This window comes from Poecilia mexicana, unplaced genomic scaffold, assembly GCF_051168715.1.
Source record: "Poecilia mexicana isolate PSO_F unplaced genomic scaffold, ASM5116871v1 scaffold_2, whole genome shotgun sequence".
Lineage (NCBI taxonomy): Eukaryota > Metazoa > Chordata > Actinopteri > Cyprinodontiformes > Poeciliidae > Poecilia > Poecilia mexicana.
Genome location: NW_028263371.1, coordinates 25,964,828 through 25,984,447, shown reverse-complemented (window position 1 = coordinate 25,984,447; position 19,620 = coordinate 25,964,828). Strand labels below are relative to the sequence as shown.

General features: G+C 39.5%; 1 protein-coding gene across 1 annotated transcript in view; it reads right to left on the bottom strand.

Annotated features, from left to right (window-relative positions):
- The window catches only part of zranb3 (zinc finger, RAN-binding domain containing 3), a 77,649-nt gene that overhangs the window by 39,563 nt on the left and 18,466 nt on the right, over positions 1 to 19,620 (bottom strand). Inside the window, exons 7-13 of the mRNA XM_088013461.1 lie at positions 17,595 to 17,766; positions 14,466 to 14,600; positions 9,952 to 10,071; positions 5,663 to 5,782; positions 5,246 to 5,425; positions 4,897 to 5,070; positions 1,945 to 2,356 (exon numbers count right to left, since the gene is read on the bottom strand). Of these exons, the coding sequence (XP_087869587.1) occupies positions 1,945 to 2,356; positions 4,897 to 5,070; positions 5,246 to 5,425; positions 5,663 to 5,782; positions 9,952 to 10,071; positions 14,466 to 14,600; positions 17,595 to 17,766 (1,313 nt within the window). The remainder of the gene's footprint in view (positions 1 to 1,944; positions 2,357 to 4,896; positions 5,071 to 5,245; positions 5,426 to 5,662; positions 5,783 to 9,951; positions 10,072 to 14,465; positions 14,601 to 17,594; positions 17,767 to 19,620) is intronic.

Genomic DNA, 19,620 nt, shown 5'->3' with positions numbered 1-19,620 from the left:
CATTTTCGCATCATACGACAGTATTCTGTGATTCACACTCTCCCTGCTCCCTGCGCAGTCACACCGTAAAAAAAAACAACAAAAAAAAAACATGTTGCTCTTGAAGGAATAACATTTCTCATGTCACATCATAGGCTTCCACCTGATTATTTTCTTGCGTCCTCGAGTGCTGAGGATTTCAGTGGCAAGCTGAGAGATATCTCCATAAATACAGTTGTTATTTTCCCGCACAGTCTGTCATTTACAAATTTAGCAGGTTGTTAAATTTCCTGTCTAGCAAGCTGACACAGCCCGCCGCTGTGAATGCAGAGTGGCGCTTGTGACAAAGAGGAGTGTGAATGCTGAATAGTTATCAAGCATCTGCTGCAGTGGAGCTTGGAACGGGGCGGGGTGGAAGGAGGGCGTTCTGTGTGTTTTATGTGTGGGGGTGAGCCTTAGAAATAATAATAATACAAAAAAAAAATGGAGGTAGTGCCTGTTTGTTCTCTCTTTTCTCGTGCGTCAGCTGCAAACAGACCTTCAGCACATTCAATGACTGCTGTGAACTTAATATAGATCCTGTCACGGCATTTAAGACACTCAAAAGTCACTAATGAACGTCAAAAGACAGGAAAACTTGAGCGTCATATATAACTATTAATATCATTTCATTTCATTTCAAGTTTACAAACTTCTCTTCCCGTTTTCCTTCAATGGTAATTATGGCCAAACATATTTCTCAGAATTAATGCAAACAGGTTATTACTGACTATTACAAAAAAACAGCAAATAAGGAAGATATTTACCAATTTAAGATTTGCAAATTGTAATTTAAGGTCTAAATTATAAATTCTGGACATATTTAAGATTACTAAATCAAGTTTTTTAAGATTGTGCAAAGATCTTTTTAGTGCATTTTTGATGGAAATGATGCACATTTTATTCAAAAATAGTAACAAATAAAATTCTAATTTGTATTCCATCTTAAAATCACACCAAATTAAAATCACACCAGTTGTCACTATGATGATTTTTTTTCAGTATAATTTGTTGTCTAATACAGTGTTTCCCAACACTGGTCCTCAAGGCACACTGCCCTGCATGTTTTAGAAATGTCCCTGTCTTAATGCACCTCATTCAGCTGATTGCAGTTCAGCAAAGACCTGCTAATTGAAATCACCTGTGCTGAAGCAAGGAAACACCTAAAACATGCAGGGCAGTGTGCCTTGAGGACCAGGATTGGGAAACACTGGTCTAATAGTTCGCCAAGTCCAGTTAAAAGTTCGATTTTTTATTTTTTTTTGCCTGACTATTTTGAACCTCATTCCAGTTTCGATTTTTTATTTTTTTTTTCCAGCCGATCTGTGATGCACCTCAGACATTTAAGGAGCGCAGACCTGCAGTCTGCCGGGTCATAACGACTTCCCTCCCTGCTCTTCTGCAAGACACAATCATAGGCTGTCAGAGATATTACCTAGAGCCAGCTCAACTTTTCCCCAACTTTATGTGAGGCGTTAGCACCAGTAGCAGCCGCCTTCTCTCTCTCTCTCTCTCTCTCTCTTGGCTTGACAGGTGAGAATTATGCTGTGTCCTTGTCATCTGCAGGAAGAGAGAGAGACAGACAATCCTCTCGGAGCGGAGCTATTTCAGACGCTGGCAAGGCTGCCTCCATCTTTCGCTATATCGCGTCTCCATCTGGTGAAATCTGTAATGCTGCTCGAAAGTATTATGTCAACAGACTGCTCGGATTGATATTGACAGGGAGGAAAATAAAGAGCTGAATGGATTTTTTTTTTTTTTTTGCTTCAGGTGCTTCGGTTTAAGCAAGAGACGGGGGCAGTGTTGTCCTTTTTTAAAATTGAATTCGGTGGGATTCTTTGTGAATTAAAAGAAGAAGTCCACAACAGACAGACACAAACATCTTTAGATGATATGATTAGTGTTTTACTAACTTCTCCGCCTTACCTGGTTTGAGCCCAGACGAGTGCGGGAACTCGCACATCTCGCAGAAAGGCAGCAGGCCGCTGTTGGAATAGGTGCAGGCCCCGCAGCTCCATGTCTCCGGAAGCTTCCGGCGGACAAACGAGGCGGCACTTTGTGGGCTTTTCCATCCCGGCGTCAACCTCCGCTTCCCGGCAAACCGAGACCCGGGGCTCGACCTGGACTTGGGCGTTCGAAGCCTCTTCAGCTGCAGTGAAAAGTCCTGGTCAAGATTCACACAGGAGGGAGAGCGGTCGGCGTCAACTTGTTCCACCAGCTCCGGGGACAGAGACGGAGATGGTGACGGTTCCTCGTCATCTGGTTTCTTCCTCTTCTTCTCCTTGCTGGCACTTGGCGAGAAGAACGAGCGAATATCGTGCTGCTTCTCTTTCTCAAACTAAGAAAAACGATGTAAGGTCAGGTTAGAGTTGTCTCCAAGCACAAGAGTTTGAAATATCAATTACAAAAAAAACAAACATCTCATTTCTTTAGGAAATAGTTTGGCTGTTTTTTTTTAATGTTTTTTTATTTTTATGTAGACAAAAACTTTAATTGATATTCCCTCTGACCGTTTTCCACCCATATTTATAGTCCCCTACATACTGAGGTATAAATACTTTGTATCTGCAGGTTTCACTAACTAATATTTAAGACTTTTTAAGACCACTATGAAAGGAATTTAAGACCAATATCAAGTCAGAAATATATAAACAAGAATCGCAAATAAATAAATTGTATAGATTTGCAACAATTTAGTCACTGGCTAAGATAAAAATGGAGATAAATTTATATTTACCAACGATGGACATAAAAAAGCTAGCTAGCTAGCTATCAATCTAGCTGTATATGTAAACTCTTGCTAGATATAGCTAGCTTATGGTAATACACTCTTCCTCGCAAACTAGCACAAGTAATGCTAACTAGCTTTTTTACATCCATTATGTGCAAATTTATCTTCAACACTGTTCATCTTATTCAGCTAGATATATTTTTGCTAGCTATATAACTGGAACGAGTATATTAGCAGCTAGCTAGCTATCAAGTGTAATGCTACTAGGTTTTTTACATCCATCACATTAGTGCAAATTTATCTGCAGCTGGCTCAACAATGTTTCGTCTTAGCCAGCTAGATATATTCAGGATAGCTAGGTAGCTTGCCAGCATATATTAGCAGCTAGTTAGCGGTAGCCGCAACCACCTTGAGTCACAGACTATAACGTTATGTCTGCTCGACTCAAAGGTTTGCATAACAGTGAAGTCCCGCAGCATAAAATAAAGCTACCTAGAATATATGAGATTAAAACAGATTTAAGACCTGTGATTAAGGTATTTAAGGCCAATTTATTGTTTTTCAATGAATTAAGAAATTTCAAGGCCTTATTTTTAAAAACATGGCCTTTTTAAGGGTGTAAGGACATCCTGTATTATGAGTTGATTATTCTAAACAGAACCTCAAATGAATTTCTTGCTTAAATAAAAATAAACTGGAACTAAACAAATTTGAATTTAAGACATTTAAGTATTGTCCCAGCCTTTAAAATTCAAAATAACCCTATTTAATCCGGTTCATCAACTTCTATTGTTCTTTAATCCATTCGAAAATATCCCACCAATTTTTTTTGGGTAAAATTAATTCAACATGCAGATATTTTTTCTGTTCATTTAAGCCTTTGACTACCACTGATCTGTGGCTTATCTGAAAATCGCTCTCTTCAACTCAGCAGGCTTATGTTTGGCTTTGGTAGAAAATCTAAAAGGGTCATGTCAGCAGTTGCTCAAAGATCAGCTGATTAGTTAAGTGCTTTGATACAATCAACTGGAGCCATTAAACCGCAGAATTAAAAAAGAAAACCACACAAAGAAACCGTATCTCCTCGGTTGCAACCGACTGAATGAGCATAATTAGTGTTGGTAAAAGAAAAAAATCTGAACGCCTGTTCATATTTTTTCATTTTCCAACCACAAATGTCAATGGATGTTATGTGATAGCCCAACACAAGGCAGGGAATAATTGTGAAATGAAAGGAAAATAAAAGCTAACACTGAATATCAAAGTTAACAAACGAAATATGGGTGTTCAAAGTGCGGCCCAGGGGCCGTTTGGGACCCCTGGAGACTTTTTATCCTTATTTATAGAAAACTTAACAACAAATTGTTAGAAAGGAAATTTATAGGAACACCTCAAAGTTTTCATCTTTTAATGACCTTTACTGAGTTAATTTAAAACCCATTTGTTTAGTTAAGTTTTATTCATAATAACTGGAAAGTTGATCAAAATAATTGATGTATATTTGACGATGATTATTCTTGATGATTTGGTGAAACCCTGTTCTTGTTACTGATAAGTGACTAAATGCTTTTCTTCTTCTCAGTCGAGTCCAAAAGAATTTGCTCACTGGATATCTTTCTTCTAATACGTTTTGAATCTAAAGTCTTTATTTATTTAAGCAGAGTACTGCAGGGTTAGTTTATTCTTGAACAACTAAAATAATTATTAATTCATTTTTATTATCCACTGCCATAGAGTATAAATTAAAACATTTTTTAAGTATATGTAAAAAGTCTTAAAAAATTTATTTACATTGCTATGCAGCACAAATCTGGAATAAACTTCCAGATAAAAACCCAACAGCTTATGAAACATCTATCAACAAACGACGACAAAATGAAATGTTTCAATTGTTTATGACTCTGATTTTAGTGTTTTCATAAGGTAAAGCACTTTGAAATGTCTTGTTTCTGAAAGGTGCTATACAAATAAAATTTTATTTCATTTTTGATTTGATTTTGCTTCAGCTAAACACATTGAAATTCTCATGTAACAAAGTGTAGAAAGTATCAATGGGTAAAAATGTTTTTGCAAGAAAAGATACCAACAGGGAATGTGGTAAATGTAAAATGACTTGACTTTGCAATCAGAGATTCTGAGAAACTCACATAGGAGAAGAAAATGTCATCGTTCACATTTCCTGTGTTTCCCTCCAGCGGTAGCGCCATCTCACTCGGTGTCCAAGCGCTGGCAAGGCTGAGGAACTCCCACTTGTCCTTGTCACCTTCATCAGCCTTCAGGTATTCCTTCCTGCCGTTCAATGTGCTACCAGTAACCGTTTCCTGGAAGTCACACAACATTCAGCTTTAATCTGTCGTTTTTATTTTTTCTATTTAGCTCTAAAATATTTTTATTAGTCACGCGTCATATGAAGTAAACATGACTGTCACGACTGAAAGTTTCAGCAGCTTTGCACGAATTAATCCCAGCATGCTTGCATAATGTCGTCAGCGCTACCTTCCTGTTGAGCATGGACCACATGACTGTGTCAAAGGTGCCCTTGGCGATGAGGTAGTGCACGTTGACAGAGGACGTCTGCCCGATGCGGTGAGCGCGGTCTTCCGCCTGCTTCATGTGTCCAGGGTTCCAGTAGAGCTCAGCAAACACCACATGGCTGGCAGCGGTGAAGGTCAAACCCTAGACACAACACACACACATACACATACACACACAGAAATGCAGCATAAGTTGAGAAAAATGCACAATTCAAGCACACTTAAACTCTCAAAATAGACGATGCTTCTTCTGACTGGAATGCCTTTAGGGTATACCTTATTTACTATTTGCCACTTCATATTTTTATTTACCTTTCAGCTAAAACAGGAAAAACAATACGGTGATTCATAGTTCAGCAGTAAGTTTTCATCAGAGTACCTGACCGGCTGCTTGGATACTGAGGATGGCGACTCGGGTTTCTGGGTCGCTCTGGAATTTGTGGACTAACTTGATTCGCTCCGATGAAGGCACGCTGCCATCAATTCGTATGTACCCAGCCTGGCAGACCAGAGGAGACATGTTTTAGTGATTAATTCATGTTTAAAAAGTGCCACTTGTGCTATGGCAAAGCAATAACACTACTGTTTTGTTTTTTTTATCAAAAATAGAACAAATTCTAGGTACTAAAATTAGAGTTCTGGAAAGAGCTAAGGTATCATCAGTTAATAATATAACCTCAAGTTGGAACTTGTAAGAAAGACAAAAACTATTGGATTTGTTTGTTTTGTTACAAGCTAGGCTACATGCTAACTGATATTAGCAATACAACCCGAGTATTTTTCTGGATATTTTGTTTTCAGAAGGAGAAATAAACACATTTGCAGATAATTAGATAACTAATCCAGCAGCCATTCTGGGAACTGAGGTAACAGTTTCTCAAACTTTCCTAAGAAAGTTTGAGAAATTATGACAGTGAAGATGTATAATTTTAATAAACTATCAAAAAAAAATAAAAGCAAGGTGACAAAAGATGAATCAAAAATAATGTTTCACTACAGCAAAGCAAGTGGAAGTTAAATACTTCAATAAAAACAATATTATATACGTTATATTCTACAGTTAGCCATTAGCTAGTGAAAGTGTTTCAGCAATTAACTATTATTAGCCAGAAAATTCTCTCAAATGTTTGAAGACAAAAATAAAATTGGAAGAAAAATGCATATGAAAAGTATAAATGTCGCATATAATGTAAAATTGACACAAATTTACTTAAAAAAGAAAAATAAATACTCTTACCCTGCATCCCTTCTTGGATGCTAGCTTGCTAGAATGTTAGCCAGTTTTTGGTTGGTTGAGAAACAGTGCTAATTCAATAAAATGTGTCTTTTTTAGATACTAAATCACACTTTAACAGCAACATTATGGAATAACAAAAAAGGAGCAGCTAAATTAAGCAGAAAATCTAGAGTTATTGCTAACAATCTATTTTCAGCTGTGTTTTTGCCAGATATCTCTCCTGTAGGCAGGAGAAAAGCTAATGAATAAAGTATGATTGAAGGTTTTCAGGTGTAGTAGGTTGAGCCTTATTATCCAAAAACTCCTTTATGAATATAGTATAAAAGATTACACAAATAACTAGAGATGATGAGGGAAGTACGGTTATCTGCACTCTTCACTGAATATAATTATGGTTCATCCTATGAAAAGGCAGAGGTTTCATTTCTTCCCAGCTATTTTATTACTCTGTATTCTCTCCATCTTTACTAGACATTTTAGAATGAGCACATCATGCAGGCCTGATCATTAAAACCTTTTGTAAAGCAGGTAAACAGAAGAGAAACACAACTGAAATCAAGGGTTTTGTTTAATTAAAACATGAATTTGACATTCAGCCGGCTGCCACTGCATTATGGAGACTGAATTCTTTTGATTTGATTTGGGTCCATCAGTCCTGTGGAGCAACACAGTGGCCAACAGTGGGACGTAATGTTCACACTGCGCTGCTCCCAGATGTTAATTCAACTGTGACGACATGAATATATAAAAGATTTCTGGAACAATAAAATGTCAAATAAACGTATCCACTCATTTCTGTGGAAATTAGCACCTTAAACTGAAAAAGCCTCAACACAAGTCAATCTGATAATTGAACTGGGATCTTTATTGTTTGATTTAATCAGTGCTCAACAACCTTCTCATCAGTTCACCAACAGGTGAGACACACGGAGCACGAAAACAGTGACGTTACGGCCGTCTCTGCCAAGGCTTCACATCTCCCGGTGTTGCTTGACGTTCCTTTTTTTAGCTCGTTGTTAATTGGTGAGCGCGAACACACTGCGGAGTGAGCGTCTCAAGGAGGAATGTGTTATCACACCTCGTGCCATCACATTACATTCGAATGACAAATTCTCGACCTCTGCTATGCACACAAATGCACACTTGAACTGCTTCACAGGTTGCTGACGCCAACCTAAGAGAATACATTCGCTTGTAATGAGTAGATGAAGAAAAGAAGAAAAAAACTTATGAAGAAAAGTTTACTTCCCTGAGAAAAAAAGTAAATTAGGATGCAGTTTTCTTGAAGAATTTGGAGATTCTTATCAGGCGATATGAGTAATTTGTTAATTATTTAAATATTGTGCCGCATTTAATTATACACCTGCAACCGGCTTAAAAGCCCGAGATTTTAATAATTCATGACAGCTAGCATCTGCTGTCAGTACAAGCTCTACTTGTGAGCACAGACATCATTACTCTGTCAAAGTAAATCGCAACTATGACTGAGTTTCGCTTTATAAACCCAGCGGGACTATGGATGAAAGAATAAAACTAAAACATGGGGCCAATTATGTCTGATAAGCCAGAAAGGAAGTGTGAAATATAAATGCACTCTGCACGATTAGTATCTCCAGGTTACATTTAATAGGCAATGAAAGTCTCTGGAGTTGGAACGTTAAATGGAAATATGAAACTAAAGACAGAGAAAACAGCCTGTGCTTTTGTTGCAAAGTGATCTGTGCTGCCGGTGTAAAATATAAACTCTGAGTCATTTGACAAACTCTGTACAGACCGCTTCAGGAACCAAACTGGAGCTTTCTTTGTCAAACATTGCAGCAAACGCATTAAATAAATTAGATAAATATTGACTTTGTCAGCTGACTTTATTTGTTGAGACACATCTACAAATTATGTTTACTTATATCCAAGAATAGCCACCAAAGTCAACTTGTGTAAATCTAAAACTCTTCCCTAAACTACCAACTGCACTCCTTTTGGAGTAACTAATATTTTTAACCACAATATGTTATATGTAAAGTCTTGAAGCCGTACAGGTTCCTGAAACCAGCTGCAACCAATATTCAACTTTGTCAAGATTTACAAAGTGAGATTTAGCAAAAAAAAAAAAAAAAAAATTAGGTGAACATCTAAATGATTTGCCTGATATAAAAAAAATATCAAACCTACCAGGCTGGTAAAATAGATCACCACCGCAGAAAAAAACCTTGATAATTACGATGAGACGTCCTGTCTCTGTAATCAGTCGGGTATTGTGTTTAAGGCAGCAGGACAAAAAGAAGCACAAAAAATAAATAAAAAATTAAAAATACTGGTGGTGCTTTCATGTTCTGAGGAACATAGTGAGTTTATGCACATCAAAGGTGCTTTATTTGTTTCTTAATGCTTTGTTTCCTCTCTCAGAAGCTTAACCAAATACTTTGGTAGATCTGGCTGCCTCATAGTGTGAGGTCAGATTTTCTGATTTGACTTAATGTCATGAAAAAACATCTGATTTAAGCAACCAAGTCGGTAGGAGACAAGAATTATAAGCCAGAAAAACCCAATCACCAGTTTGCTTTATACTAATTCATTACCATTACGAGAAATCTTTTATCTCCACGGCAACTATTCAGCTATGCAAAATGCCTGGTTGATTATATTTAGCTCCGCCTCCAAGGACCAAGCTCCTCTTCAGAGCTGGAGTTCGAAAGCTTCCCAGCTTCCCTTCCCCTCCTCCACTCAGCTCCTTCAGACTAGCCAGCAGCAATTAGCAAACACCTGGAGGAACTGCAGAGCTCCTTATAAGAGCTACTTCTCAGTGAAAAGCTGGTATAAACGTCGCTAAAGAGTTAACAGAGGAGCCATGTTGGGATGACTTCATGAAGGCAGAGTTTCAGAAACAGCAGAAGTTCTTAAAGAGAGAGAGACCTAATTTCAAGGGATTGAATTACTTGATTATGCTATTGGCCCTTTAAGATTAAAAGTAATAATAATAAGTAAAAATAAGTAAAAATAATTTTAAAATGGAACAAGATAAAACGGGCTAAATTAAAGTAGCAAATTCATTTAGTCTGGGGAAATTTCTCTGTCAAAACCCAAAATTGACTGAATTTCAATTTGAGGAGCAAGATCCCTCATTTTCACTCTCAATACTTACACTGGACCCATCAAAACTATTATCCTACAATCAGATTTAATGCATCTTGCACTAACATATACACTGAACTCCCACCTTTATCTTAGCGCAAAATAAACCCAAACAATTTTGAATGTTAGAGTAGAATTTCAGGCACAAAATCACAGAGGAAATATTGTATCCTGCAACTAAACTGGAGACATATACTAGCATCTCCTTTAACAGTATGATTGTTTCTGCATCCAGATCTGTTTTATGTGCAACAAAATGTCTGTTTTCCGTTTCAAGACGCCGCCACGCCGCCTGGGGTTACCTTGGCCTCAATGGCGGCTTCGGTGCAGGCCTGCAGCATGGTGAGGTGGTGGGCGAACACCAGGAACTTCAGCTGCTCTGCCTCCAGCACCATCTTAATGTAGTCCTTCACAGCTCCCGCCTGACCGCACATGCACACAGAAATAGACACGGATGAAAGAGAGACACTGAATCCATCACGCCGCCGCTCCGCCACACAGCGGCAAGATCAGTAAAGAAGTCAATTAATCACCGCTGCATCCTTTCTGTGTGATCGATTCGCTATTGAATGCCGGGGATCCTGACTTTAAAAGCAGCGAGCAAACGCGGCGGCCGGGGCGCATTTGTCAGCTCGCAGATAGCGAGAGCAAATCGATAGCTCGCAACTCAGCAATATGACTGGTGTGTGTGTGTGCGTGTGTGTGTGTGAGTGTGAGTGTGTACTCTTTTTGATTAAGGCGACGACAGGTGCGTAAAAATCCACATATTGACACATGATTGATCGGAAAAACAAGAAGTTTCAGTACTAAATCGAGGGTTTCGTATTTCAGCTGAAGTTTCAGCGCCATATTTGTTGAGACCTCTGGTAAAAACATGTAAAAATCCTGGAAATAAATCAATTTCACACTTGACAAAATGCAATATTTACTGGTTTTACTGTGTGGTGTCTTTTATGACAATAACAAATTTTGCTGGGCGATAAATTGTCCCAGAACTTATTGCGATAAACGATAACATTGCTGTTTTCAGACCATTTCCAAGTAATATAATAGCAATACTGACATTTTCAAGGCTAAGTTTTAAATTCGGATGAACATTTAAACACTGGAACTGGAAGACATTTGAAATAACCAAAATAAATTAAGAAAACAACAAATAAAATGAATAATGAAGTTTCTGCAAACAAAGGGATAGTTGAGACCAAATCAGTTTTGGTAGGAAGAAAGAGAAAAGAGAAAAACAATAAATCAAGCAAATGAAAATGATTGAGTTTCTTTTAATTTACAATGTGATTGACTTTGAACTGCTTTGTTGCTGAAATGCACTAAGATATGATTCTTACCCATTATGATAGCGCTCTATTCTTGGGACCTTGTTGCCACGGTTACGCAACACAACAACTGTCCGAAAATAAAAAAAGTAGCTACAAACAGCCTTCCAGAATGTGCTCAAAGAAACTTACTCTGTCTTATTTCTTCTTTCTAGAATGGCATGTTCTCTTATTTTGCCCCTTTTGAGGCATCACGTCATATTTATGATGCAGGGATTGCAGTTAAATTGATTTTGCATCAACTATTATGTATTCCGATCACTGATGTTCTCAAGTTAAAGGTTGTAATTTTCTGGATTTTTCAGAGTTTTTTAACCAGGCTGCCAGTAAATGTGGAGGCTGCTGTACATAACAGAAAAATCAAGTTGACTGGGCTTATATTTAAGCAGAAATAATGGGACTGCATTTGGAACATTTTCAGATTTTTTTATTTTTTTTTATAATAAAAAAAAATAATAAAAAAGTTGGGTCCTGTTAGCTGTCAAAGTGTCAACCGCAGTGCAAAATTAATGCGGCGAGTGTCTTGAATGCGTCACTCCCAACTTATTGGCTCTTTTCTTCCTTATGTAACACTTTCGTTCTTTTTTTGTCTGTTGGTTTTTGTTTTATTTATGAAGCGAAGCAGCAACAATGCGTGAGAAAAGATCAGAGCCCAAATTTAACAGCCTATTGCTTGTTTCTTGTTTTGAAGTTCCTGACCTTGATTGACAGTGTGAAGCTAACAATCACCTCCCCTAACTCAAAAAAAAGGAGGCAAAAAGCGAGGGAGTTAACTGTGCCCTGCAGATATCCGTGCCTATCATGTCAGTGTGTGTGTGTGTGTGTGTGTGTGTGGCCGTCATGGAGCATCCGGACTCGGCTCATTTAGGAGCCCCCGGGCTCACCGGGGCGACCGAGAATAGCACCAACTAGTGAGGACATATTGAGGTTTGATTTGAGTCTAACAGAGCCCTTACGAGGCGCTTTTCGCCTCTGTGGTGTGAATCCAGCTCCTAAAATCTCCCCCCACAAACCTGACAACCTTCGCAGCCGTCACACCTGCTCTGGAGGGAGAACCTCTGCTGATAATTAGCCGATGCGCCCGATAATGAATCTGTCCGCCAGGCCCGCCGACCCTGTTCTGATCAGAGGGGTCCTCATTACTGACGGCTTGGCTTCGCCCGCTTCCTTCCGCCGAGTTTAATTAGTGCATAAACTTCTCGGCTGTCTGAAGCGGACCCGTTATCTTTTGCTTTAAAGTCCGGCTTCAGAGCTGTCCTCTCTTGGTAATTGGGAGCAGATGCTTGGCGGGTAAAGCAACAAAAATACCCCAAAGGCGTTTGGCAGCTCTGTCGCCTGGCAGTGCTGGGAGGCAGGCAGGGCCCGCGATGCTCCTCAGAGCGACATACATGTTAGAACTTATCACACCACTCCACCCTCCCAATGATCCAAAAAAAGGAAGCACTGTTGTTTTTTTGTTTGTCCCCCCCCCCCCTCTAAAGTACCAAAAGTGTGTTGAACTCTGAAAGGAAATGAGATTGGTCCGGGAGTATTGGCCTTGAGGTGGATGTAATGAAAGGAGGTCCAGACTTAGGCTAAACTAAGCAGAAATCCAATCAGTAAACAACACCAAGTACAAAAAAGAAAAGCAGGATCCAAGCTTGGAGGCAGGCGGAGCGAGCGGCGTGTCAATGATTGCATTTGTTGGTTATCTCCGGTCTTTGTTAACCTCGGGGCGAAGCTCCTCATGGCTGAGGGACTTTGGCTAATTGAGAGGAATGCCAGCCCTCCAACGCGGGCAGATGGCGGTTTATTCACCTACAAATACAAGAGACGGTGGAGACGCCTGTTCTCGGAGCTCCCGTGATTAGCGAGCGAGGGCGGGGGGGCGGATCAGACGGCGAAGGCTTTATTACGGCAAAAATGTTTCCTCTGAATGTAAATGATTGTTGGATTCCAGCGGCTCTGACCCCGGCATCCTTCCTCCAGGATGCGTCCAGCCACCTTCCCACAGAGCTCATTCTCCCTCTCATTAAAAAAAAAAGACATCTCTGTTAAACTGAGAGCCGAACGGGTTTCCATGGCAACAGCATCACAGCGATTCTATTTTAGTGGGGTGTGTAACTTTGATATAAGGTGTAATCTAGCCAGGCTGGACGCGGCTAAATAATGCCTTGGTTATAACTCTCCTACTTTGTCTAAGTGCTTTCACTGGTCACCATTAGGCTCTGTTACCATGGCAACGCTTTCCCATGAGATCTCCCGTGAGCACACAGGCGAGCGTGCTGAGAATGATGCCGCGCCATCCGTTCACCGCGTCAAGTCCAACAACAGCGCCTGGAGATGTCGAAACGTTTTGGATTTTTAACTTTCTGTTTCCTCCACCTGTTTATTAAAACTCTGAGGTTTTAAGAAACATGTGGACTTTATTTACTAATTTATACGGTTCTGAAGCTAGTTTGTTGCTCTGAATTTTGTTTACTGCTAGCTAAAAAGTTAGTTATGCTAACCCTAAAGCATTAATTATAAATATTAGCTTCAATAATGCTAAAACAAAACACTAACAAGGTTTTTAGCAGAAGCTAATGCTATCAAGCTAACTTCAATTCAAATTCTATCTACTTTAAAAGCTTAAAAGAACTGCTAATAGTCGATAACCAAAACTTCAACATCAATGTCAAAATTACAAAACAGTAAATCAGGGATATCTGGAAATTTAGATGAAGCTAAATGCGCTAAACGTTTTTAAAGTTAGCTAAACAAAACAAATCAGCTCTGCTATTAGCGCATTAGTGGAAGTGGAAACTTTCCACTGGATGTAACAAATTAAAAGAGGGTGAATACAAATGTAACTTTACTTATAACAAATGTTTAAAACAAAGCACCATTTTCTTCATGTTAGTGAAGCAGTTTGTGGTTCAAGTTTCAGAACTTTATGAACAATGTTTCAGAGTTTTACATTTCACCTACTTTACAGGTAACATTGCATTACATCTCTTATTCATCATTTCTTCTAGCTTCAGTTTTGTGGCAATAATTCAGTGCTCAGGTACAGACTAACGCACTGAAAAGATGTTTACATGTCTAATCTATATTTTAAAATTCAATTTAGCAAGATTTTTACACATTAGACAACACAATTAGCTAAATTTACTTCAGTGTAGTTCACTTCGTCATTGTAATTCGCTGACTAGAGCAGAAGTTGTGCTTGAAATCATTATTGTCTTGAGTTAGCAGAGACAATCTTTAATTAGAAATCACTGTTGTGCATTAAAATGTCACATTTAAGGATGATTTTTCTGGATTAGTCAGAACTTTATGATGCAAGCTTTTAGTTGCAGTGAAGAATGTTACAACCCAGCTACTAAAAGTGTTTTTCGCCACCAGTGCAGAGCTTCCTCTGACTTTTTGATACCTTTCACACAAATAAAGAGTAAACCCAACTTCATCAACTATTTGCTGGACTGGAGGAATCAGGACATTTGAAGCAGCTGGTCTCCCTTTACCTTGGCAATAGCTGTTTGTTTGTACATCTGTGTAACCAGACTCATGACCTCTGTGAAGGGGTTTTCCGTAGTGGCGACCCCTGACCCCAGTCCCTTCATCAGCCTCTCCCACTCGGCGAAGCAGGCCGAGGCCTCCTGCACAAAGGAGAGCACAAAGACGGTGAGGCTGTGTCCTTTAAACCTTCATCCACCCTCCTCTTCTCTCTTGTTCTCGCCTGTTATTGAGATATAAAGGGCAAAACAATTAATGGTGCTGCTGGGTGTCCTACTTTTTTCCTGGAAGAGATAGAAAGAAACAGAGAGAGAGATGGAGAATTCCCAAGGATGCTTCCCCCCTCCGCCTGGGCTGCTGTGTTAGGTGGGTCATGAGCGTCTCCCAATTATAGCCGCCTTGTGACAAGCCGGGGTCGAAGATGGAGAAGCAGCCCAGCCGCTACAATAAATCAAAAGGCGCCTTGCCCGCTCTCAAGGTGATTGGCGAGGAGTATTTAAGGCGGGAGCGAAGATCGCAGTGGGGAATGCTGCCTGTGAAGAGCAGCATATGTTTCCGTCCGCTCATAAACAAAACACGCCGAGGGAATCCGAGTTTGTTTTACCGGGACAGAGCTCAATCACGGACTGGTAGAAAATCTCGTTTGACGGCGGTTTCCCCAACCTTTTCCTCAAACTTCAATGAAGTTAGTGAAACAGTAAAAGTATGCTGTGTATTTGTTTCAACCTCTTCCTATTTTTAGATAAAAAAATTTATGCAAGTCCATCTGAATCTGAATTAATTCCCTGAAAATGTGCCACACTTTTCAAATTTTAATTTATTTATCTTTTTCCTTATGTCTCACAATTGGTCTACAACAAATTTGAGCCAAGTGCAGCGTCTGTCAAAAAGTAACTGTATTTTATTACATAGTAAAAAGGTTCACAAACATCCAGCAATATTTTCTCAAAAATCAGACTTAAGCATAGCAATCCTTTAAACTAAACAATCATATTTTAGTTGTGTTGCTGAACAAAGACAAAACTTTCTTTCTTGCAACTTATTTTTGTAATTTACCATCTACTAAAAGAGCGCCCCAGGATTAATTTCACTTCCTGCTACGGTGGGAGTGAAATTACCGTAATAACTCGATATTCCTTTCAGAAATCGCTGGAATTTTTCAGATGGCACAAAGTGTCGCAGAGTTACGGTACTGCAAAATTGTCACCGATATGTTCAGACTAGAGGGATTAATAAAGCAAAACATGTGAGGCCTTTTTATATTTTAGATCAACAATGATTTATAACAAACATTACAAAAACTTTCATTCATTTTTTTTACTAAGGTGTAAAAAAAGATTTTTTTTTTATTTTTTATATAAAATTCAAATGAAATTTTTATGAATATAAACAACATTCAAGTATTAGAAAATTATGATTGTTGTTTAGAAACAACAGAGTTTTTAAGCAGATGTAATAGACCTAACATGCATCAATTCATGCAACTGTGCATTAATTTACTGTAATTTGCATTAGCAAAGTAATTTTCTTTCTCAACTTTATCTTTATTTATACTAAGTTGAAGCTACGAAATCCCACAGCTTGATGATTAATACAATGCAACAGGAAGAAGACGCTTTCTCAGAGCGCTGCATATCAAATGATGCAATGCTGTGAAGCCAGAGGTGAACCTTGCCTGATTAGGAACACATAAAAGGAGGTCAAAGGTGAAGCCAAAGAAAATGAGAAAACTAGGAAAGCTTAATAACAACAGGACACACACACACATACATATATATCTATATATATATAGATATAAATATATATGTATATACAATATATATAGCGAATGCATATTTGTGTTTACTGAATTGGTATGTCAAGGATGAATGTTAAATAGCATCCTTGATGTTTGTCTGTGCGCGTTCAGCCTCTTCTCTGTGTTTATTTCCTATTAAAACTACATTCAAGCATTCACACATTCTATATAATTTCCCTGTTTGAAAAAGTAAACACAAAAAAAAAAAAAAGCCACCATAGTGGGAAAGCGCTCCACCCGTGATGATATTCGCCAGGCTAACACTGACTAAAGGCCAGAGCTGAAAACGTAAAGGGCAGCAGGGGCATAAAAAGTGTCTGGCGGTGGAAGATAAAAGCCATCATTAGGGAGTAAAATGAGATAGGAGGAATAAACAGGCGGTGAGTGGCCCTGGCATTCGGTATATATTGTCAGTTAGCTAAACTATGCTTCAAAGGATAGCTTGTTTGGATGAAAATAATGTCCTCTCTGTGTTTTATGTTTCACATATTGTGCAGATTTCGCTGCTCTCTGGAAGCACAATAGTGCTGGATTTGGCCTCTTCACACCTCCATTTCCTACCTCCTGAAACCGCTCCACTTAGCCGCTTTAGGACGCATTCTTTTATCCTAAACGGACAAATATGATCCATCAAGTAGATATAAAAGCAAAAAAAAAGAGAAAAAGCCAGTGGAGAAATTCGAGCACCAACAAGGCGCAGCGTGAACTTTCCCTGTTCTAATTGTTGTTGCTATGTAGCAACACAAACCACTTCTAGCTCCCAATTAAAGTGTCCCTTAGCATTTAGGGAGAATGGGATAAAAACCCCGCATCATCACTTTTCCGAGCAACCTCCTCATTGTGGTGTCACTCCCGGCTCCGAACGTTAATTACCGCTGAAAAAGCACCTCCACTGTTTCCCCCTCACCTGCTGATATGATATAAAATACAACAAAAGCTGCCCGGTGGACGCCAGCATTGTTATTGTTTCCCAACGGGGGCCTGAACCGACAGAACGGCGGAGCCCAGAGGTCGAGGTCGCGTTAGCATCCAAACGTGGATTCAGACAGAAAGCGACGCGGCGTGGGAGGCGGGAAACCGGCAGCCGCAACTTTTGGGGAAGCAAAAAGAGAGACAAACGCCCACGCGTGAGGCGTGACATTTACTCTACAAATACTCTGATATCCTCTTTGTGATGGAGGAGCAGGAGGAGGCTCAGGCTGAAAGAGAGATGTCATAAATCTTAAGACGGAGGTAGAAACTTTTTAAAGTATGAACAAGCGAGAACAATTTATTTCATTTCGTGTGATAGATGCCGCAGCCAACAGTAGATCTATCAAAGTTATGTCAAACCGAGCACCTTGGCAGCCTCCTTGGGCAGGTCAAAGGGGATGCGTTGACGGATTTTCGGAGGCAGCTGACTCAGAACTTCGGCTTTGAGTCGACGGATCATGATCTGGCTCAGCCGCCGGTGCAGCTCCTCTAGGTTGGACGCACCACGACAGTCCCACTGCCTGCGAGGCCCAAAATACCTGGAGAGACAGACAGTGAAAGGGTATTTATATTCTGAAACTTGTACTTGTATCACTTTAGTTGCACATTTTGTTAGTTTTTATCCACAAACTTTAGTAGAGTAGTGCAAGGATAATTATACAGTTAGCAAACAGCTGGATTTAGAAGTGCAAATTTAGTTTTGCCAAATATTCTCAATTGGATTTACTGTAGTTTCTGGACAATAAGTCACTTTTTTTTGTAGTTTGACTGTTTGACGCCTCATAGTCCAGTAGATTTGTTGAATTTTCACTTGGTGCAGTTCGCTTTCACACTGCACTGTGTCAAACGATCCAAACCATTTCAAAAACCCGTTCCCCTCCTCGCCTGTGGAGGCGCTGCAACAAGAACCGCTGAAGGAAACGACACAAAAACCTCTAAAGACACTTTCTTCTTCATAAAATGTAAACAAAAATGGAGATTGTAGCGTTTGTAGAATTTGTCTTTGATAAAAGACTACAAGACATTTTTCCTGCTCTCAGACTCACATTTGTTTTGGTTGTATTTACCCAGAATGCCCTGTTTTATAGTCCACATCCTGTCTCCAGTCTATATAGCATCCACATATTCATTCAAACTGCGCGTTTTGCACCATCTTTGCACACAGATATCATATAACCTTAGTTTTGATGTTTGAAAAAAATGTTTTAATTCACAATAAGGAACTGCTTTGTGTTGGTTTATCTCAGTAGATTCTCAAATATATTGAGGTTTGTGGTTAAATACTTCTGCAAAGAACAGTGGACACTTTTAAATGTTCCCTCTCGGGAGCTGACCGGCTCACTGATTAACTGCTGAGCCGCTCTGCTGAAGCACCCCAGTTTTCACCTAAGGATACTCCGCAAAGCCAAAAACTAAAAAACTATTTTGTTTGATTTCTAAGCCGAGGGGTTCGTCACAAAACTCACCATCACATTTTAACAATTTATCAGCCAAATGATTTGTTAGAATTTGAATTGTTAGCACTGGCTGTCCACACAAAAGGCTGGTTATTTGCCATGCTGGCTGAAAGAGTGGACGAGCCTCACATGGAGCTGCCAAAAGTACTTGGTTCACACTTCAGTGTTTAAAGTTTTTGTTGTTGAAAGGTGCAAAACTACTCCTTCTAAAATGTGTTGTTTAAAGCCAGCAAGTTCATGAAGCGACGCCGCTTCTCTGCCCCAAAGATTGCTCCAGTTGCTCACTCCAACTTCGCTTTCATGAGTGGTACCGCTCCGTGTCCTCCTCTGTGTCTGTCTCAGAACGGCATTCCCCAGCCGTCATATACAAAGTGTTACCACTGATGGCCCTCTGTTCCGTCCCTGACCAAGCTGATAACTTTGATGGACGTCCAAAGCGATGCGTTTGATGCGTTTGTTCACACGTGTAACTGATCGTCAACGGCTACGAGAACTCGGCGCCAGCTGGCATCGACCGCCTGGCTTCACTGGTTCCTGCAACAATCCCTTAAATGAGCAGCAAATCCACTCCACTCTGGAAGGTGAGGATCTGCTAAAACTTTGCTAAAATGTTTTCTAAACCAGAAATAAAGACTCAATGAAAAATTCCTTCACTAAAACAGGTAAAAGAAAACAATAATTACACTTTCGTGGTTTGTAGTTCATAACAAAAGCATATCTGGACATTGTCTGAGGTTGAAACTAGCAGGATTTGCTAACTATTGCCACATAATTACAGTGCTAACAGGCAGAGATTATAGATGGAAAATGGGGCTGTCTGCAGGTCACACAATGGTCCCATATTGACACAGAATATAAATTTTATGTAGGACAATTTTGGGTAAAAAGTGGCAGCCATAGTGATTCTTGATGAGTTTTTTAAGGTGAACAGATTCA